A 22,580-nucleotide genomic window follows, 5' to 3' on the forward strand; every position below is an offset into this window, starting at 1 on the left:
GTTGACTGTCGCCTTTTATCTGTTTAATCCCCTCAAGAGTTAGGAATTTTAGTAGCTGATGATACGTCGATGGTACAGCTTTCATCTCGTGCAACGTATTCCCAGGATAATATTTTAACCCATATCACCGTCCACAACCTCGAAAAGGGTCGTCTTCATCACCCCCTCAACATTTGGGGGTAGCGGGATCTCTCCTCGAGTTGTCACGCTTACGAGGTTGAACCCAAGGAGGAGTTTTGTGGCTGGAATGATGTTTCTGGTAGGTTTGGCTTATTCCAATACCCTCTATTGTATAATGTTGGTTGAACTCCCTGGATCCATCAGAATACGTTTAATTTTAAAATCTAATAAATTTTAAAAAATTACCAATGCATCGTTAAACGACAGCAATAATCTGTCTGCATCTTCCTCCGTGAAAGAGATGTCGTCTTCAGCGACTTCCCGGAGCCTCTTGTTGTGGGTTACTATTACATTCGTCTTTTTTGATACCGAGAAGGTAACCCCGTTAGTCTCGTTCCCCCCGAAAATCATGTTGATCGTCTGGCGCGGTGGATCTCTCCTGCTTTTGAGGGCTTCATGTTATCATGGTTACGATCTTAATTATTTTTGGCCCGGTCACTTATGAATTCCCTGAGATGGCCATTTTTCAGTAGTGTCACCACATCTTCATGCAGATGTCGGTAGTCCCCAGTCCGATGGTCGTTCATCCCGTGGTATTCGCACCACAAATTAGGATCCCTCTGGCTGGGATCGGACCTCATCGGCTTCGGGAACTGTGCTTCTTTAATGTTTCTCATAGCCGATAACAACTCTACTACATTGACATTGAAGTTGTATTCTGAAAGTCTGGGTAGGAAGGATCTCGAGAACCTAATGTTTCTTTGTCCTGTAGTGATCTGTTGTTTCTTCCGCGATCAGTTCTTCTATCAGTAGCAAACCTATTTGTAGTCCGGAAACCTCTACCGCGTCCTTCGTCCCGTTCATAGGGTAAAAGCCGACCACTCGAAGACCATCTATCTATGTCAAAATTATCTTTTGATTTCTCTTTATTCTTCTCCCGACCTTTAGCTGACGCTGTGAAGCCAAGATGATCATACTCAATCCTTATCTTTGACTCGTACCGGTTGTTAACATCCGCCCAAGTCATCGCTTGGAATTCGAGCAAGCTTTCCTTTAGCTTTCGGGAAGCATCGAAACTTCTCGTATTCAAACTCTTGGTGAATGCTTCAGCCGCCCATTCACCCGGAACAGCCGAGAGCAACATCCTTTCCTTCTGGAACCGGGTTATGAATTCCCGTAGAAACTCAGACTCTCCTTGTACAATTATGAATATGTCGATCTTCCGAGCCTGCACATTTCTTGCCCCAGCATGAGCCTTAATGAAATAATCCGCGAGCATCTCAAAGGAATCTATTGAATGCTCAGGTAACTGCGAATACCACGTCAAGGCTCCCCTCGTGAGAGTCTCTCCGAAGTTTTTCAGCAAAACTGATTCGATCTCGTGGGGAGCTAAATCGTTCCCCTTCACCACTGTTGTATAGGTGGTAATATCCTCCTGAGGGTCCGAAGTCCCATCACATTTTGGCACGTCAGGCATTTTAAACCTCTTCGGGATCAATTCGGGTACCGAGCTTGGTTTGTACGACAATTAAGTATACTTCTTTGAGTTTAGCCCTTTCAGCACCGGTGGTGCACCCGGTATTTGGTCCATGCGGGCGTTCACTTCCCTTAGAAACCGTATGAGTTCGCTTTTGAAGAAATCGCTCTCGTTTTTAGGATCGGATCCGCTCCCCCGGCCCCATCGAAGCCAGCCTCGCCCCTCGAGGTATTTTTGTTGATCCTCTGCATTGATTGATTTGCGGGAGTACCGGGAGGAACTGGACCTCCCCCATTCGCGTTATTGGAAGCAACCTAATAATGCCAGTTTTAGTTCTGCCATAACCTTATCATGCCGTGTGAGATGGCTTAGAATGACCTCTTGTTGCTCCTGCAGGACCCTTACCGCTTCAACAACATGCTCCTTTTCAGCATCATCAGGAGTCACCTCCCGAACATGTCACGGGTACCGCCTGCCGTGGACTGGCGTGGCATTGTTCCCCTCATTGCGAGTATCACTGATTGAATCCTCGTGTTGAGGCTAGTTTCCTTGGGCCTTAAGATTGTGGGTGTTGTTAATACCATTATCTGCCATTTTCTGTGATTTTTTTCTAATAACAAATAATCAAAATATGTTAGTAAAAGAGACAAGGACCAACTTAATTACACGACTGTCAAGGCCCCACAGTGGACACCAAACTGTTTACCCGTAAAACGGTATAATTTAATTTATGCGTGATTTCTATACAGGTGAATTAATTTGATCGTGAGATAATAGAAGAATTAGATAAATATGCAATACTTAGCCTTGAGATGGAGATGAAGTAACAAAAATAATAGTTCCGGGAGCAGAGCTTCCGGGCACAACAGCAATGAAATCAAAAAGCAAGAAGATAAAATTATATAAAGTTTTGAATAGAGTGTAGCGTAAGTTTGCCAGAAAATTTGTGTCCCTTACAATGTTAATAAAACTCACTATTTATAGTTGCACCTAGGAAATAAGGTCCTAGGATCAAGCCCTTCTTTAATGTCAATTATGAGGGCCATTGAAGAATGTGTAACGACGAGCATGAATGTCATATTCTTTGTAACGGGCAGTGTACTAAATGCTATAGAATATTCTTCATTAAATATTACCGGGGACATGCATTTATTTCATCTTTATGAGTATCATTCTTTCTGGTAACAGACAGAATAGTTGCCTTCAGTTTTAGTTATCCTCTGCTTTCGGCTCCATGTGTCACTTCTTTATATCATTTAATATAACATATTTTACCCTATACATAGTTGCTGTATTTCCTTTTCCAAATGCTCCAATAATTTAATTCATTCTTCTCTACTAAATGTGAGGGCCAAAAAATGCAAAATAAACAATGAAAGCATATAAGTAACAATTTTAACAATCTCAAAACCAAAAGTGTTTGTTTTGTTTCTTTGTATTTTGCTTTGGTTTTCTTATTGGTGTGCTTGCTGTTGTTCTTCTTTTATTTTTTCTAAGCCGAGGGTATTCCGGAAACAACCTCTTTGACTTTTTGAAGGTAGGGATAAGGTCTTCATACATTTACCCTCCCCAAACCCAACTTGTGGTATTACACTGAATTTGTTGTTGTTGTAAAAACCAAATGAAAAAAATAAAAAGAGGAAATCAAAGATTACAGCAGCAGCAACCTATTGTGAATTTTACCATGCTTTGATCTCATTCATCTCCACTCTTTTTGTCATCTTCTCCGCTCTGTTCTTGAAGAGAATCACGTTAGCAAATGTTTGATTAATCATGCAAATGGACACGTTTCAACAACTGTTACCAATGGAAAAAAGATGTACTATATATTATTATACTAATAAAATCCATAACGTGACGATGACTGATGATGAGTCTGCATGTTTGGTTCTTTTTCTTTTTCAGCTTTAGCTTTTGTGAGGGACTGTTAATTTTGGAGGAAATATGCTAAGGGGTGAAGATAAATTACTGTAGTAGAGAAAAAATGGCTGAGTTAGGTTTCTGGCTTTGTGGGGTCTATGATTTTTGGTCTTCTCGGTCAAAATTAAATTAATAGCAAAATTAATTAGAAAGGAGAGAGGTTGGCTTGTGCTGGGGAATTAGGTTTATTTTATTTGATCCTACTTGTTTTAATACAAGAAAATATTAGATGATTTGGATCATGTCTCGTTTAATTTGATCTATTTTAACCCGTCAAAATTTGACCAATACTACTATTTGCCCCCTCTATATTTCTTTTGTTGCAATTTGAACTTTTAAACTTCTCATTTTAACCTTATTAAGATGATTTATAATTATACAATAAAAATTTCTATGAAATAGGATGAAGAAAGTATTATTCTAAGAAAACTGTGTTGTTAGCATAAGTTGCAAGTCAACCACATTAGTTAATTATAGGGTATTATCACTTTTAGCCCGTGACATAAACTATTTATATTTGGTAGCCGAAAAAGTATATAAAACTTGTATAATTTTTGTATATAACATATAGAATGTATATATATACAAAAGATATACAAATTTTATACATTTTTCGGCTATTATTTTTATAACGGCTATATAGTGTCATTTTTCTTAGATTATATGGATTTTAAGCTACTAGTATTGAAATTTTCGAAGGTTTTTTAATATGAAGTAGATATATACCCAAGTCATTCATGACCTCAGGAAAAGGGAAGCAGGTAACTAGCCTTTTGGCCTTGAAAAATTCAAAGCAGTATTATACTACACAAATTTTGTGCATCTTACATTTTTTTTTAAGTGTAAAATGATCGCACTCATGAAAAGGTGTAACATACCTTGATGATAAAATGAGAGTAGCTTGAAGTGATTTGGTCATATCTTATGTCAACTTTCATATGCATGGGTGCGTAAGCAAGGGCGAAGCCAAGAATTTTCTTAAGAATGTTCAAACTTGAAAGAAGTGAAAAAAAAAATTCTCGACAAAGGGTATTCAATATATATTATACACATCTAAAACTTAATATTTTTATCTATATACACAGTGTAATTTTTTAATAAAGGATGGTCAACTGACCACCCTCAAGGCAATGTAGCTTTGCCCATATGCATAAGGGTGAAATCATGGTGAATGAAGGTATTAAAAAGACAAAGCAAATTAAAAATTAAATGAAAGGAAAGTTGTTTTGAAACACTTATAATCTCTTGAATCCATATAAATATAGCCCAAATACATAGAGTAATAAATGAAAGAAAAAGACGGTATCAATTAGTTGGGAATATGATTTAATCATGTTAGCACATTTACTTTAAGTCCTATGCTTTGTAAGAGTCTTTTTAACCCTAGCAGAGGTTTTATTCAAGTAGCAAATATATAAAGAATTTCGAGTATTTTTATTTTCTGTTGTACAATATTGGTGTGAGATGATTTTAAAAGCAGAAACACGGATTATAAGGATTCATATAGCGGTTTGAACTTGTTTGAGATTGAAGTGTAGTTATTATTATTCTATTTCTCTTTTTTAAATGGTACTCCAATAATTTAGTTCATAATTTCTTTTTTTGAGTTTTAGAAAATAAATAATATTAATAATTATTTAATATTCAGATTCAGAGACAATATCTTAATACTTCAGCTTTAAAAAGACAAAGGCCATGGTATTCTTAGTTATCTATATCAAATTTTCATTGTATTAAATGCAACATCAGCGGGGATAGCTCAGTTGGGAGAGCGTCAGACTGAAGATCTGAAGGTCACGTGTTCGATCCACGTTCACCGCAAATACATTTTATCCGTTTTCCAACAAGCGGAACTTTTAATTGTTTTCTTCTTATTTTTTTTGTCAATGTTTCTATTAATCAGACAAGAATAGATTGAAAATAAAACTTGTTGTTAGGATCGGAACCGCGTAGTGCGAAATTTAGCCAAACAACGGTATAATGACAATAACAAAGACAATGTAAATTGATAACAACGGCCAATTAAAGCATATACAGAAGATACAAATTTAATGTGATTCGGTCAAAGTGGCATATGTCCACAAGCGGAGAGAAGCAATTTCACTATACCAACAAGAGTACAAAAGAGAGTACAAAATTAGAGTAAACGCTCTAATTAATCCCAAATACTCTAAGAGAATAAACTCACAAGATCACTCCAAAGAAAGGGTTCACACAAGTGCTTCCCAACACTAACTCTCATACAAAACACTCTTAATAAAGGAGGAAAAGAAGAAACAAGAAATGAAGACTCAAGTCTTGTTGGTAAGTATAAAATGAACTAATGGCCTTCCATTTTATAAGCAAAAAAATCTTGGCCTCTTAGATGTAAAAAAAAGAAGAGATATAACTTGTGCAAATAATGTCCACCACACAATGCAATATTTTTGGGTCCCAAAGAATATTGACAACAAAGTTTATACTTTGCAAAGATACTTATGTTTATGTGAGATGGACTCCGTTAGTCAAAATATTGTCCATAATTACACTTGTTATGACAGAAAACGGAATGAGAAGAAATCCACAAGATACGAAGAAGCCTGAAAGAGAGAATCACGAATGAAATAATGAAACCAAACGAGCAAAAAGCCACGAAAGTTGACGATTAGAGCATAAAAGCCTATAAGGAAATTATTCCACTTTCATTTTATGCAATCAAGTTTATAATTTTCAAAGTAATTAGTATTTCTTTGGCCTGGTAGATATGGCCAAATACATATCTCATCATAGTCAATTAGTCACTATGCATCTATTGCAGTGTTCTTCTCTTCTTTCTGTTTTATTTTCCTAGCAGAAGAGTTTTGATTTTTGAGTGATACGCACTGACTGAATCTACATTAGAGATTGGTAAAAATTTATTTGTACTCGGCGTTTACGGTTTACGTCATGTCATATTATTATTGGTTTGGTATAAATACCAGATGCGGATGCGATATATGTTCTTACCACAAAGATATGTGTAATTTTCAGAGATAGTTAGATATCACTATTCGGTGAAAATGACATCATGGAGGCACTTTTAAGCATGTTGTTTAAGATATATTCATAATTTATAATATATTTAAAGATTAGTCAATTCGCTCAAATTTCAGGACACGACGTCCTAAAGTTTAAACCTCAAAGTTCAAACTTTAGGACAACATGTCCTAAAGTTCGAAAATTATGTCCAAAAGTTTGAATCTTATGTCTTGAATTTTAAATTAGCAGCTCAGAAATTCAGGACACTTAGTCTTGAATTTAAAATTAGCAGCTCAAAAATTGAGGACACTAAGTCCTGAATTTGGAATTCAGGATACTTATAGCATGTTTGGCCAAGCTGGAGAAATCAACTTATTTTGAGAAGTCTTTTTTCAAAAGTGTTTTTGAAAAAAGTATTTTTGGAGATAATCAATTGTGTTTGGCTAATCACTCTGAAAAATACTTTTGAGCAATAATTTGTGTTTGGCTAAGCTTTTCAGAAAGTGCTTTTAAGTATCAAATTACGAATAAGGACATGAATAGATTTAGTTAATAGTTAATATTATAAATAAATAAATAGTCTCAAAAATTAGTTATTACATGCAATAATTAAATCTTTTCATTTTATTTAAGTAAAATGTGAAAATAAAATTTAAAAATACTTAATTATTTTAATATAAGTTAAATATATTAAAAATCATTCAACAAATATAAAAGCATCCACCCCTAAAGTCACTATATATTAGAAAGCTATCCTATAAATAATAAAAAATATTTATACATTAATATCCTAAGTATTAGGTTTAACGGTTATTTTGGTATATACTATATTTTGTTAAGGGTATTTTTGGTAAGAAGAAAAGTCAATACTGCTCCTGCTTCTGGGAAGAAGCTATTTTTTTCTGTTTCTTCCCAAAATCACTTTTTTTTTCCCAAAAAAACTTGGTCAAACACCTCAAGTTAGGGGAAAAAAAGTATTTTTGGGAAGAAAAAAAATACTTTTGGCATCTTGAGAAGCTTGGTCAAACATGTTATTAATTCTAAAGTTTAGGTGAATTGACTAATCTTTAAATAAATTATAAAATATGAATATATTTAAACAGCATGCTTAAAAGTTGCTACCGGTGCACTTCGCCCCACTACTCACTATAAGACATTCCAAATTATTTTGAAATTCCCACTGTTTTATTTTCGCTACTTTTGAATTTAATCATTAATTCAAGCTTATGTTTTCGCTTTTAATTAATTTGTTCAACCTATAATTAGTTCTTTATCGCGTTCAATATTTTTCTTTTTTAGGAATAATATAATAATAAAGAATAAAGGTTTCTTGGACCATGGCAGTAGCAACGTCATGGTGCTATTTTTGTAAAGAATTTAAATTTATATACTTACTAGCTACTACTACTTGTAAGTTATAATAATGAGATTAATCATTATCTCTAGAACAAGGGGAAAATTAAATTGTGACTAATCTCATCCTTATCAACACCTAATTATTTTATCTAATGGTGGTTGATTGCAGCCTACTACTACTTGTTTAATTTAGAAATCTTCAATCAAGCGTTTCAATTTCTTATTAATTCGTTCACTTTCATCTCATTTTCAGTCTAATTATTGATGCCAGCAACTTGAAGAAAGCTTTTGCTTCAAGCAAACAACAAATCTTTCTACAAACGAATTCAATTACTATTAATCACACTTTTTTTTAAAAATAATCATACTTATTACTTGCTTCCAACTACAAGATCCTCCATTTTTGAGAGACCATTCAATTTTTTCTAACATATGGAAGAAGGATTAGTTGGTCCACGGATATACAGTTGCTGTAAATGCAGAAATCACATTGCTTTTCATGATGATATCGTCTCCAAAAATTTTCAGGTTATGAATTTTCTTTCACTTAATCTTAAGCTTCTCTTTTTTTTCCTTTTTTCTGTTTGAACTTGACGGTTCAACCTTTTAAGTTCTTACGCCATGAAACCCTTAAACTTTTGAAATTTATGAGTTTAGAAGTTAATATTTTTTAAAATTTTAGTGATCATTCACATTCGGTTGTTGTTACTGTTTTGTTGTTTCGGCTTCTTTTTCATCTCTTCTAGTGTTGAGGGTTTATCGGAAATAACCTCTTTACCTTCACAAGGTAGAGATAAGATTTGCTTACGCAATATCCTCCCCAAACCCCACTTTGTGGGATTACACTGAGTTGTTGTTGTCAGCAGTGGTAAAGGCGAGATTTCACCAAGGGGATTCAACAGCTAATATATATACATAAAACAAAATTTTGATCTCGTATATACGATGTGATTTTCTGGCGAAGGGGGTAAAGATGAACCCCCGTACGCCCTCCCTATTTCCTCCCCTGACATTGAGTTCAGTTGAACGCATTGAACTTATATTACATCTGCCTTTGTTTATGATGAGGTTCAATCTTTGAGGTTCTCACGCCGGTTCAATTATAGTTTTGAAATTACAAGTTTAGCATTTGAAATTTGTTAAAAAATTTAGTAAGTAATTGTTTTTCGCGTACATATTTCTGTGTTTTGTGCAAAACAATATTGAGTTCAGTTGAACTTATTGAACTCGTATTATGTCCGTCTTTATTTATGACACAGTATTTTGTGAAAGACAGGCAAGAACAGGGAGAGCTTATTTATTTACACATGCCATGAATGTAGTAATAGGGCAGAAGGAAGATCGGCACCTAATGACAGGTTTGCATACTGTGGCAGATGTTAAGTGTTCTGATTGTGGGGAAGTTTTAGGATGGAAATATGAAAGAGCATATGATGAAAGCCAGAAATACAAAGAAGGAAAATTTGTTTTCGAAAGATTTAAGATTGTAAAAGATAATTGGTAGCCTGTGTGGGAAATTGATGTTGATTTCACATATTTAAAGTGTAAGTATGTGCCTAATTGGAAAATTTGTACAAAGAATTTGAACATTATTTGTTTGATAAATAAACTTAAATTAGATCAGAGAACGAGTTACACAAATTCTTATGACACACCCCAATTTCACGGGCAACTTTTTACATGACATACCTCTTTAATGTTTGATCACTTTTATCGAATAAGTGTATATCACGCAACCCAACAATAACAAATTCAATATAATACTATAAGTGGGACCGCACCCCAATAGAAGATTAACCTAAATAGCCGTCCACCCAGCCGTTTAAGCTAAAAATAGCTGGCAGAAGTATAATAATATAATTCATGTATAATCGTGTAAAATCAGAACATAATCTATGTATACCGACCAGAAAAAGTAAATAGTGATTTCAGCCGGCTATTTGTGTAAAGTTTGCACTCTAAGCAAAATACTATAATTGTACATTTATTCATATAATTTTTTTGGCTTTTCATCATTCATAAGTGCAATATGTTACCTATCATTCACAAAGGTGAAACCTTTGCAGCTCCAAACTATACAGCAATTACAATCTAAACATTACACCTGACCATAGTTTAGAGCATTTTTCATAAGTTAGTGGCGGACTAGACGCCACATATTAAACCAAAAAAAAGGCAGTCCAGTGCACAAAGCACCTCCCGTTCATGCAGGATCTGGACCATATATTCAACACATAGACATGAAAAAAACTGGCACGCATATACAAAATGGAATACACGGACTTTAAATCTTGAATTTATCACTATAGAAAGTTAATTAGTTATAGAGCAGAGAAGCGTGACCTCTTCTTATTATCATCAACCAAATGTCTTACCTTAACCTTCACTTTTTCAGCCCCACTAAGTTCTTGTACTTTCTTAGCTATTCCAAAAATTTTATCTTTCTCCATTTTCACATCTGATGAAACCAACACAATTTGTGCCCCACAAACCTCATCATAAATTCTTTCAAATTCCATCAACACTTCATTTATTATCCCCACTTTGTTCTTCTCCACTAAAAGCTTCAACAAGCCCACCAAGTGTTTGTGAAATTTCCCCTTTGACAATATCTCCTTAAGAACATACCCTTTTTCTTTATCTTCCAAGAAAAGAAAAGGGTCTTTTCTTAGCCATTTGGATAGCTTAATAACGTCCCTTTCAAGAATTTCTAATGAGTTGTTGCACTTAGCTATATCGACTAGTGCTGCAGCATAACCACTTGAAGCTCTAGTATGAGTTGTTTGATGTCTTGAGGAGGATTGTTTGAGTGGTAGATTTTTACATGGAACGGAAGTAGGGATATTGAAAGTCTTGGTTTGGATAAAAGAGTTGGTTTTGTTTAAGATTTTTGAAGTTGGTTTTGTGAAAGTAGGGAATAAGTGGTGATTTGGGAAGTTGAAATGAGATGAGTAAAGGTCAGCCGAGTTCCTACGCAGAGTTGGAACTTTGAGTGAAGAAACTGAGGTGGAGAGAGTATCCATTGGAATTAATTTGGTAAGGAATTTTTGAGAAAGGAAATGAAGTATAGGTGAAGAAGTGAAGCAGAGTTTCTGAAAATTGTGGTGGGAATTAATGCACGAGATACAAAAAAGAAACAGAATAATTTCTCAGCCACCAGTTGACCAAATGTCAAAGCTAGCTTCTCTTGGGCTTTGTAATTCCAGGATATGAATTGTACTTGTCTGGCCCAACAATAATTTTACTCAGCCCATCTATAATCTAAAGCTTGATAGTTATGGCCTGATACGAGACTTACCAAATGCCAAATCTTTTGGAGGGGGCAACTCTCTTTGCCGGAAAATGACACTATTTATATAAGGCAACAGATATGTATAAATATTAGATGTTGAGTTCCCTTGGCATCTTCACGTGTTTTTTTTTTTTTTTTGAATTCCCTTGATGAAAATCCTGCCTCCGTCACGGCCTCACGGGGGACGCCAAGTTCCTGTAGAGATTGTGCATAGTGTGTAAGATATCATTGGATTACATAGAAAGAATTTTCTTATTGTGTATTTGGGATGCCCAACTCCGGTCGTATGAGTTTGCTCACATTATCGGTCTCAAGCTCGGATAAAGGTAGTCAATTCACGTAAGCTAGATTCATTATCTTCTGAAAAGCACATATGAACTTTTATAAATGAAACAATTATATATCATGATCCTCTGAAAGAACAGAATAATTTGTTCAATGACACTATTCCCCTAACATTTGAAAAGTCTTTCTAGATTAAACCTGATTGTTCCCTTTCCTAATTCTTTCATATTCTGCTTCAGCATCTTTCAACTGTTCTTTCAGTTTAGCTATCCCACTCTCCAGCTCTTCTGCTGAAGCTCGCACACGAGAAGGTCGGTACGGTGTTAGAAAATGATACTTAAATGCTTTCAGAGCTTCAACACCACAAACCTATCAACAAAAGAACTTAGTAATGTGAGTTACAACTGGTTTGACAAGAAATGTAATGCCCAATCTCCATAGTTTCTTGCTTGGAATTACATAAAAGCAGAAGGCAGAATAGAATCACCTAAATATCATCAACTTTTGTTTCAGGAATAAACCAGAAATGTCTGATCTAACATGGATGCTATGGTGCACTAGCACCATCTTACTGATTAGAGAAGATTTTATGGTCGCTATCCTCTTTGAATGCAACAACGACAACAACACAAAACCCAGTATAGTCCCATAAGTGGGGTCTGGGAAGGGTAGTGTGTACGCAGACCTTAGCCCTACCTAGAAGGTAGAGATGTTGTTTCCAATACACTACTATCCTCTTTGAATGCACCAAAATAAAAAGAAAAAGAAAAAAAGAGGTATGTTATCAGAGACGAATTTAAGATTTAAACTTGATGACTTCAAAACTCGTACTTTTGAAGTTGTAATATCTACATGAGTATCTTCATACCTCTTGCGGAAGCAAAGGCAGCTTCGTGATATTGAAGTCGTCGTATAAAGTGTAGAATTGATCCAAGTATTTTTGTTGCATCCGCATTCTAGCTTTCAGCAACTGAGATTCAACAACTGAAAACAGTCACAAGTCCAAGAATTATGTTTTCTCTTGCACAGGAACTAATTATCATAAACAAAAGTGAGATCGAAGAAGAAAACAGATTAAAGGGGAAAACAATTGAGGAATCACTAAAAGGAGGGGGCTTGTGTACCTTCTACATCAAAGAGGACTTGGTTAATTATAATGTTGTGTGTATCAATCTCAAACCTAGTGAGTTCTTGAACAAGTCTTTCAGTCTCATACAGAGAGAGGAACTCCGGAATGCAAACACAAACAAACGTCGTCATTTCCTATAAGAAAAGATGTGTTAAACTCATAAGCAGAACTCAAAGTTAACAAAGAACATTAAGGAAAGTCAGTATTTAGCCATTAGTAAGAATCACTGTAATGATCTTTACCTTGCCTTGCACAGGACAAGAAGCTGATTTCCTTTATGTTTGTTTTTTCTAAATAGTTAAAGCACATGCGTACATATAACACATACTTGTACTCCATTTTAGTAGATTTTTCCACAATCAAATAAAAAGATCAGCAGAATATGTGTTGTGTATATTTATGTGCTTTCATCCAAATATCAATATACTCCCGTTGTATTCAACAACAACTACCCGGTGTAATCTTACAAGTGGAATTTGGGGAGAGTAGGATGTACGCAGCCTTACCCCTACCCTGGAAGGGCAGAGAGATTGTTCCCGTTTTATTCAAAACATAAGAAAAAGTTGAGCATAAAGTTCGGACATTAAATCAAATGAATAAATATTCAACTGGATTGAGAAACTATTTACTACTGCGAGGTCTCACATACATTGCTATCGAAACAATAAAGGCTCAGATAGCATGAACCTCTGGACTCAAATTTTCCATAATCTATAAATTGGTGCATGTAGAGACGAAGCCATAATTTGAACTTTATGGGCTCTAAATTCTAGGATAGAAACAACATGTGTTAGTAACTGGGTTCTGAATTTAATCTTTATATATATTTATTGAAATTTCTTAATACAAATATAAGGTTTGGACTCTGGACTAGTTTTGTCACTATGGCTCCCGCCCAACATTAACGAATATAAAAACAAGTTCTTCATAATAACAAATGACCATTATAAGGAAAACTCTTACTGGATCCTTGAATTGTCTGTTCACTTGTTCAATAATATCTCTCATGGCTTCAAGCTTGCCTAGAATTGCATCCTCACCAAATTCATCGTCAACACCAAAGAGACGAGTCATCTGCAATAGACAGTACTAAGTGTATTAATAAGAGATATACAGAAACATATCATCCAATTCCTACAAGGGGGGAAGGGAGGGGAGGGGAGGAAGGGTTGTTACCTGACTCAGCATACCACCAAATTTGCTCTTCAAACTCATTATTTTGGCGAGCCCTTTCTCTAGTGTCGACGGGAACTGTAATAGCCGGAGAGTGTGTCCCGTTGGTGCTGTATCAAACACTATTACAGAGTAATCCATTGTTTGCACCAATCTATAAAGAGCAAACGGAATAAAGTTCAAGTCAGATTATAAAGAAAACACCAGAACTGTAAGTATAACCAGAAAACAGTATATCAATCATAAAAAGCTTAAAAGCACTATCAATGTACCATAACAAGATGAAACTTAGCAATGAAGAATGTTAGAAAGATGATTAGCTGCATATGATTCTGATGTCCAGGAAAAAAATGGCAAGTGTCTGGCAATGCGATCCCATATAGTGAAAATAATACAGGTAATCTCCGTGATCTCTACTTCTAAAGCTTCTAGATATGATGCTACTGAATGAAATAGCTCAAATGAGCTGCCCGACAGAGGAAAATTGGTTACTTTTGACTAAGATACTTCAAAAAAAAACTATAATCCAAAACTATATAGTGGACTTCCTTACAATTAAAATTGATTTTCCAGATCTTTCTGCAAAGTAACTGAAATCATGCAAAATAAGAAAAAAAAAGGGCGACGCAGCTAAGAGATGCTATAAATCTGTGAAAGAAATAAACACTACACGAGTTAAGACTTGGGCGCAAATCAACCAGTTTCCAGTCTGCATATAAGATCAACCAAGACAAAATTCAAATCATTCTCCAAGTTGGCATTTCAGCGTTTCTTATGGAATGCATCACTAAAGAAAGGATTTTTCCTTTACATTACAGGTGTTCAGGGCAGCTCATGTAGTAATGTAAGGTGTAGCATTAACTTGCTGACACAGCTTTGAACCTCACAATTTTGAAGGTAATATCTCAGTTCTTTCCTTAATCTAGATTAAGATATAATGCTGAAAGTTTAAACTCAAGCAAAATGCCTAAACTCTTAACCTCAGTTGAAATAAGTCAAACCTGAGTCTTTAGAAAACGAAACAAATTAGTTGCAAGGCCCCTCTTTAAGTTGCTTGATTTACTTTGCATTATCTCCAAACATCCCTTTTTCACCCCAGTCGACTAATACCACATTGTATATTATCGTTTAGTTCATTGCTAATTATTATTGTTTAGGAATCAAATAAGGCTTAGTTTAAGCATAGTATCTTTAATACTTCGAAAGAAAATGATAGTTCTAAGAACACTTAAACTTATTTCTTTAACATCTTTTTGGTGGAGAAAATGCTATAATCTGATTTGTGTGCCCTGAAGAAATGTTACTTACTTTAGCATCTCAGCAAAACTCATGGCTTCATCAATTCCTGGAACTGCATTGGCCAAATCCGAGAAAAAACCGTCCACTCCTTCTGAACCGCCTTCTTCATTCTCTATAGTTGGATCAACTTCCTAAAGAACACAACTTCAATCATAAAAATCATTACCCCATAGCAGCATATCAGAACAGAATTGATTGCTCAAAATGAGTATTTCTCAAAATTTAAAAGGGTCAAACTTCAGTTCCAGATAAAAGAGAAAAGGACTACTAGTAATTACTCTGTTTGTTCCATTTTATGTGGCACTCTTTAGTTATAACGTGTTCAATCACACAACGGGCAGCCCGGTGGACTAAGCTCCCGCTATGTGCGAGATCCGGGGAAGGGCTGGACCACAAGGGTTTATTGTACGCAATCTTACCCTACATTTCTGCAAGAGGCTATTTACACGGCTCGAACATATGACCTCCTGGTCACATGGCAACAACTTTACCAGTTACGGCAAGGCTGCTCCCGTTTACATTTTCAATTTCAATCACACGAATAATGTAAATATTCTTCACACTGCAGTGTATATAAGTTAAATCCTACGGTCTAATGTCACTGTTTGGATAATAATTCTGAGTATTACAAGCTGATAACAATGCACCCTGATTGAAACAATGCGCATGGAGCAAAAGTTGGAATATATTTCAACAAAATAATTTTCAATCCGAAATGTTTTTTTCCCACGAGTCGGGTAACGAAACACCAGAAAATAATTTCCGTCGTACCAAATACTAACTCTACGAATAAAAAGGATCGATAGGAACCAAGAGTGAGAGCAAATACCATGGCGTACAAATTGGTGAAGCCATTAACGACAGTGGGAGTTTTTGCAAAACGCTGTTGAAAAGCATCGCTGAGATTGTGAGCTGGATCAGTGGAAATTATGAGAACAGACGATCGGACCTGAGAAAGAAGGATTCCAAGAACAGAACTGCATGTTGTTTTCCCAACGCCACCTTTTCCACCTACAAATACCCACTTTAACGTGTCTTGTTCCATTAAATTCTGCACTGTCCCTTCTGGTATTTCTTGATTATTACTCAAAGCCATGAAATGAAATAGAGACTAATCTCTAGTACAATTTTAGAAAGAGGGAGAGTCCAATTATAGGAAATCACACCACAGTTTAATTATATAGTTGATCACTGGCTAGTACCGGTGATTAACATAGTGGGATTAGGGTATAAAGTTTATGGGTTATCAATCAGCGATTGAATTCATGATTAAATAGTTATATATATTTAATAAATTTTTAATACAAGTATAGAGTCTAAAACAAAGAGAAATTTATACAAAATACTCATTGACCATCTCCATTTGAAAATTATTTAGTTATATATATATATATATATATATATATATATCCAGTTAAAACTAATAACTTAACCTAACTTAGCTTGATTTGACTTGGTTCGCATTGGTTTGGCTTGGCTAAAAAAATTGGGTAGGAAGAAAACTTTATGGGTAGGGATGAGTAAATAGTTTGTCTGTGAGTGGGTATTTGTAAAAGATTTCCGAAAAAGTTAATGGGTTCGTTCGAACCCGTGAGTCATACGGTAGCTCCGGCCCGGTGAATGGTGATTAAGAAGGGTGTAAGGGATCTGATTCTGATAACCTCGATTGTTGTTTCATCATTCATTTTGAGGCATAAAAATGAAAATGTTAAATCTCCAAAAGTAACAAAATTCATAACCTCAATTTATTGGTTTAAAGAATTACATTTAATGTATAATTTTTTTTTAGCTTACACCTTGTTTGGATGGTTTATGTATCATTTCTTAATGCATATTACTTTATTGTTTTGATGTTTACAATGTTTGAATAGATTGAATTGTTTGTCACCGTTTATGATGTCATGCACTAACAATATGAAGAATAAACTTACAATACTACAAAAAAAAAAGTAAGGTACAAGATAGAATTACTATATAAAAAGGTATAATAAAGAATAAAATAGGATTATTTAATAATAATGAAGGGTAAGACGAGAAGGAAAAAAAAAGGTAACGATGCGACCACACCAAATAGGTTATTACTTACAATAATACTTTTCGTCGTTATGTAACGACAGATTTAACGACACGATACAATAAAATTTAAATAACAATCAAAACAAACAAATATTGTATTTAAAGTAACAATATAACATAATACAACAGATAACAACCATCCAAACAAGAATTTACGTTTAAACACTAGATCTTCTTTTAAATTTAATACTGGAAACCAAACCCCATATTATTAATAACGGCTTTATATCTATGAACCTATGGAGTATTTAATATGAGATAAATTATGAAATAAGAATACGTGAGTGAATTAAGAGTATGTAAAGATAAAAATATCATTAAAACAGAGAATCTTTCTATAATAATTTCTGCATTGTTATTCATTGTATAGCAATTCATATATTATTATTCGTCACACAATTCCTGCATTGTTATTCAATGTATAGCAATTCATATATTATATTATTATTCGTCACACAATCCCTGCCTTATAATTTATATATAACTAAACAGTAAACCAACCGACCCCTTTATAATTATTTAAAGAATTACACTCCATATTTTCCTTTAAAAACTTTTATTGTCTAAATAATAAGTACTCTTTGTAACAACTTAAAGGGTACATTAGATCATTCGAAAACTTTCTCTAAGATCATTAAGCTAACTCCCCTACTCTAAACAGATCATAATTTCCTACTTAAATTAACAGAATAACTATTTTTTGACACAAAGAGAAAATTCAAACAGAAACAGAATCTAGCTATCAATACTATGAACATATCTTTCTTTTATTCTAAACATATTATTTCCTGCTTAAACCATCCTCAAAAAATTGTCACATAAAATCCCAACAACAATATAACTAGCTTTTACACATAGAGAATTCAGTCACAAAACAGAATCTAAGCTAGCTACCAATTATACTATATGAATATAAGTGTGTAATATTATCACCAAAAAAAACTTCAAATTAATCATCAGAATCAGAATCACTTATTATTGGCATTGGATTCTTGGCATGTAACACATTACGTTGAAACCAATTCTTGTCCTTAGCTTTCTCAAAAAATGGTTGCCTCAATAGCCTTTCCACATTTGGCCTTTTTCTTGGGTTTTTAGCCAAACAATCCACAACCACCTTCTCAAATTCTTTAGAAAATAGCCTTTCTTCTTCTTTCTTTTTTCCCACTTTATCCTTAAAAAATCCCATAACTTTCTTCATTTTACCTTTTTTATCATTAATCTCCTCAACCAAATCACCCTCTTTCTCTTTTCCTAATTTCAACTTATCCTTAAAAAATCCCACAACTTTTTTCATTTTCCCATCTTTTTTCTCCTCTTCTTCTTCTTCTTCTTCTTCTATTGGATAAGTAATTTCCTCAAACAAATCTTCTAATCTATTTGGCAATTTTTTTGACTTTCTTATTTTGTTGATCATATCATCAAAATCTTCACGATGACTTACTCTTATATTCCCATATGCTAATTCCAATGCTGTAATTCCAACTAACCAAATATCAGATTTAACACTGTAGTAATTCTCAATTTGATCATCAGAATCAGAGTCTTCATATATATAATAAACCTCTGGTGCAGCTGCCCATGCAGAAATATTCGTTAGAAGTGGTACCTGTTTCAAAATTAAAATATACTTAGAATATAAATTGTAGGAATAAAAGGCTAATTAAGATAGTAAAAAAAAAGGTGAAAACTAACTTAAGTAGGCATTTAATTTGGATATAAATCAATATTTGGCTTACACTCTTATCCATTATAATTTTAACTTCAAGTGAAATTCATCATGTCCAAACATAATTTTGACTAACAAATTGAGAAAACAGAAACTACTCAAAAAAAAAAACGAATAAATCAAACTTTGAAATATTAATATTCAACAGTAAGAAGAGGATAATATTCACATTTTCAACCCCAAATATTTATTTTTTCAATTTCAACAAAATATTGTCCAAATGGGTATTATCATAGAAAACAATAAAGTGAACATGCTTAAATAAGAAAGACACACTTAGCACAGATTAAGCACATAATTATTTTACTATATCATTTTTTTACTAACATAACAGAAACTACTCTAACAAAAAAAAAATGAGTAATTAAATCAAACTTTGAAATATTAATACTCAACAGTACCGAAGAGGAAATAATATTCACATTTTCAACATTAAATATCATTTTTTTTCAACTCCAAATATTTATTTTTTCAATTTCAACAAAATATTGTCCAAATTAGTATTATCAAAGAAAACAATAAAGCGAACATGCATGCCTGACTAAGAAAAATCTACTAGCACAATTTTATAACAGACACAATTTAATAGTACTATCATTTTGACTAACAAATTGAGAAAAACAGAAACTACTTAAACAAACAAAAATATCGAATAAATCAAACTTTGAAATATTAATATTCAACAGTACCAAAGAGGAACCCTGATCTTCTCCTTGACGTTCTTGATTAATATTCACATTTTCAACTTCAAATACTCATTTTTTTCCAATTTCATAAAATATCATCCAAATGAGTATAAAGAAAACAATAAATAAACATGCCAAAAATCTTAACAAAAATTAACCTACTAGCACAATTTAAGCACATAATTTATTATATTATATTGACTTATTAACTGAAACTACTCAAATAAACAAAAATCAAACTTTGAAATCAAATTGACGTTCTTGATTAATATTCACATTTCCAACTTCAAATACTCTTTTTTTTTCAATTTCAAAAAATATCAACCAAATGAGCATTATCAAAGAAAACAATAAACTAAACATGCCTAAAATCTAAACAAAAATTAACCTACTACCACAATTTAAACACATAATTTACTATATCATTTTGACTTAACAAATTATGTGGAAAAAAATAGAAACTAGTCAAAAAAATAATCAAAATTAGAAATTCTCAAACTGAATATTACGTACCGAAGAGTCTCCAGCATCTACTTCTTTATTCACTTTGAATTGAAGATCCGAATCATAAACAGCTGCTCCAAAAGCCAATTTAATCTCAATCTCCTCAACAGCCTTAGATTTATTAACAAAAATATTCCCAGCATTGAAATACTTATGAATTCGACCAGAATTATGAATATCCAATAAACCAAATAATGCTTCTTTAAGTGCAATAGCAATACAATCTTCAGGCAAACCATAGTAAAAATTAGAAGAAAGAATATAACGTAAAGATCCTTCTGACATATATGGTAATGCAACCAAATACCCATCGTCAAATCTATGTATAAACCAAGATTCAATATTAATAATATTCCGAGTTGGAATTTTATCTGTTGCAGTAAAACTCGTTCCAATATCTGGATTACCTTTTCTCAGATATTTTACTGTAACATAACCAGTAGAAAACTTATTGGTATGTTTATCACGTGCGTAATATGCAGCTTTGTAAACATAATCTAAACCTGAAATACCGATTACTTTTTCAAATAAGTAAGTAATATCAGTGTTTGGATCTGTGATTAGTCTTCCAACTTCTGGACGATAAGCTCTTGTGATTCTACCCATAATTTGGAGAAAAATTTCTGGGGGTTTTGGATTGTGAGAAAGATTTTGGGTTTGATTTCAGGTTAAGAGAAATGAAGAAGTAGAAGATGAAGGGTTTATAGTGTATTTATATGATTAACAGAATCAAGAAGTTGAGTCCGAAAAGCCGTTAGAATAGCGCGGTTGAGTTCCGGTTTTCAGTTTTTCTTTTTAAGCTTCTCTTAAATGGGGGGAATAAGAATTGTTATAAAGTCCGTTTAAACAGAAGCACCGACTTATTTTAATTCTATAATTTTTATGTGAGTTTTAATTCTATAATTAGTATAATATATGTCCAAATTGAGGCTGAAAATTTAAGAGTTTAAGGTATATTTAATGTAAGGATTTACCCTTTATGAAATGTATACTTTTAGCCGCTCTAATAAATAGCAGTCAATATATATTATATATTTTTGGCTAGCGAATGCAATTAATTTCGACTGAAAAGTCAATTTTGTATTTTGCTCATTTGTATACCATGAGGTTACTTTTACCAGTTTTACCGAGTAACCTTTTTAATTTTTAAGATTATAAATCCCAAAAAGATAAAAAGAGAAGCTTACTAGAGTTATCCTTGGGTAAACTTTCTATCGGGTTCAATCTAATCTATTGATACTTTCAAATCATTTGAATACATAGATACATATAAGATTTTCTTGAAATACATCGCGGTTAGCTTCGAATCACAACTGAACGTGAGTGTACATTCGAGTCTATATAGTGTAACAATTTTCTTTAACTAACGTGTCTATAACTTAAACTCCAAATTTAATAGCTTAACACTCATAATCTAATCCTTATCATTCATTTTGAAACATGAATAACACTCCTATTAAGTATTTCATGGAGGTGTTTCAATTATTTCAAATGTAAAATTTTCAAATAATAGTATTATTCTTCAAAGGCTTTTTTTCTTAATCGATATTCGATATTTACTTTGGGGTCTCGATTAATTCAGGTTCGTACCATGTAAGGTTCATTAAAAGAAAATCGCTCCCCGTTAGGATATTTCCATTCCCAAGGTTCGAGGGATAATTTTATAAAAGCTAACTAATGACTAAATCAAATGTAATTGAACTTCACTATATCGATGTAATTTGACATAAATAAAAGAAATCAAATTTATTGACCCGCAATGTTGTTTTCCGGCCATTATATTTCTTGAATTTTAGGACTTAGCCACGTTTTGTATTGAATCTCTTTTTTCAATTTTTTTTTTTATATAGACCCATTAAAATTTTAAGCGTCTAGAAATATCTTCAATTTAAAAAGTTGTCGGACTGTATTTTTTTTTTTTTTGTCGTACTGTAGTTGAAGTACTATAATCGATTAATTTTCATTATGTCCATTTACAAATAAAGGGTACTTGAGATATGAATAATTTACATTAAGACCCTCAGTAAGTGAAAAGAAAAAAGGGCCAGAAGGACTAAGCCTGCATTTGTTATAAAAGAAGTTTATTTACGTCTAGAGATTAAAAAAAAATTAAAAGAAGTTTTAAAATAACGTCTATAGATTATTTAATCTACAATTATGATTTCTTTAATTTCATCCAAATAATCAAAGGAAGCGTGTAAGTTTTATTCCTTAATAAGTTAACTGTGTAAAAAATTCCAAAACATTACTAGTTTACTACCACTCTTTCTGGATTACTAATCAATATTTGATGATGTAAACATTTAACTGCAGTTAATTTTTAACCAACTTGATTGAATTTATTAAAGTATATACTTTATGCGCTGGATAAGACTTAATTAAACTTCAAAAAAAAAATTATATGAAATCATGTGCAATTGGAATAATTTAATTTCTAACCAAAAAAATCAATCTATGTCCAAAAAATGGAGCTAAAAGGCTGGTGAAGATACACCACGGATATATTTAATTTCTAACCAAAATCAACTACCAAAGTT

At 33.2% G+C, this 22,580-nt stretch overlaps 3 protein-coding genes and 1 non-coding gene across 4 annotated transcripts; 2 read left to right on the forward strand and 2 right to left on the reverse strand.

The window, feature by feature from the left end:
- Window positions 1-5,265: 5,265 nt before the first annotated feature.
- Window positions 5,266-5,338, forward strand: TRNAF-GAA (transfer RNA phenylalanine (anticodon GAA)). The gene has a single exon. It is a non-coding gene; the product is annotated as a tRNA-Phe (tRNA).
- A 2,785-nt stretch (window positions 5,339-8,123) lies between these two features.
- LOC104095180 (protein yippee-like At4g27745) lies at window positions 8,124-10,886 on the forward strand. Its single transcript, XM_009601275.4, has 2 exons — window positions 8,124-8,398; window positions 9,147-10,886. Exons 1-2 carry the CDS (start codon window positions 8,303-8,305, stop codon window positions 9,372-9,374), a joined length of 324 nt encoding a protein of 107 aa, XP_009599570.1. The 5' UTR covers window positions 8,124-8,302; the 3' UTR covers window positions 9,375-10,886.
- A 610-nt stretch (window positions 10,887-11,496) lies between these two features.
- LOC104094964 (ATPase GET3A-like) lies at window positions 11,497-16,385 on the reverse strand. The gene is made up of 7 exons (XM_009601014.4): window positions 15,878-16,385; window positions 15,058-15,179; window positions 13,753-13,903; window positions 13,540-13,650; window positions 12,572-12,710; window positions 12,316-12,431; window positions 11,497-11,816 (listed from the first exon to the last, which is right to left on the reverse strand). Exons 1-7 carry the CDS (start codon window positions 16,142-16,144, stop codon window positions 11,640-11,642), a joined length of 1,083 nt encoding a protein of 360 aa, XP_009599309.1. The 5' UTR covers window positions 16,145-16,385; the 3' UTR covers window positions 11,497-11,639.
- A 1,536-nt stretch (window positions 16,386-17,921) lies between these two features.
- On the reverse strand, window positions 17,922-20,966 carry LOC138891748 (serine/threonine-protein kinase BLUS1-like). The gene is made up of 2 exons (XM_070175497.1): window positions 20,053-20,966; window positions 17,922-18,733 (listed from the first exon to the last, which is right to left on the reverse strand). The coding sequence occupies exons 1-2, from the start codon at window positions 20,647-20,649 to the stop codon at window positions 18,074-18,076; spliced, it is 1,257 nt and encodes a 418-aa protein (XP_070031598.1). The 5' UTR covers window positions 20,650-20,966; the 3' UTR covers window positions 17,922-18,073.
- Between the last annotated feature and the right edge of the window lie 1,614 nt (window positions 20,967-22,580).

The sequence above is a fragment of the Nicotiana tomentosiformis genome, chromosome 5 (assembly GCF_000390325.3).
Source record: "Nicotiana tomentosiformis chromosome 5, ASM39032v3, whole genome shotgun sequence".
NCBI classification, from domain to species: domain Eukaryota; kingdom Viridiplantae; phylum Streptophyta; class Magnoliopsida; order Solanales; family Solanaceae; genus Nicotiana; species Nicotiana tomentosiformis.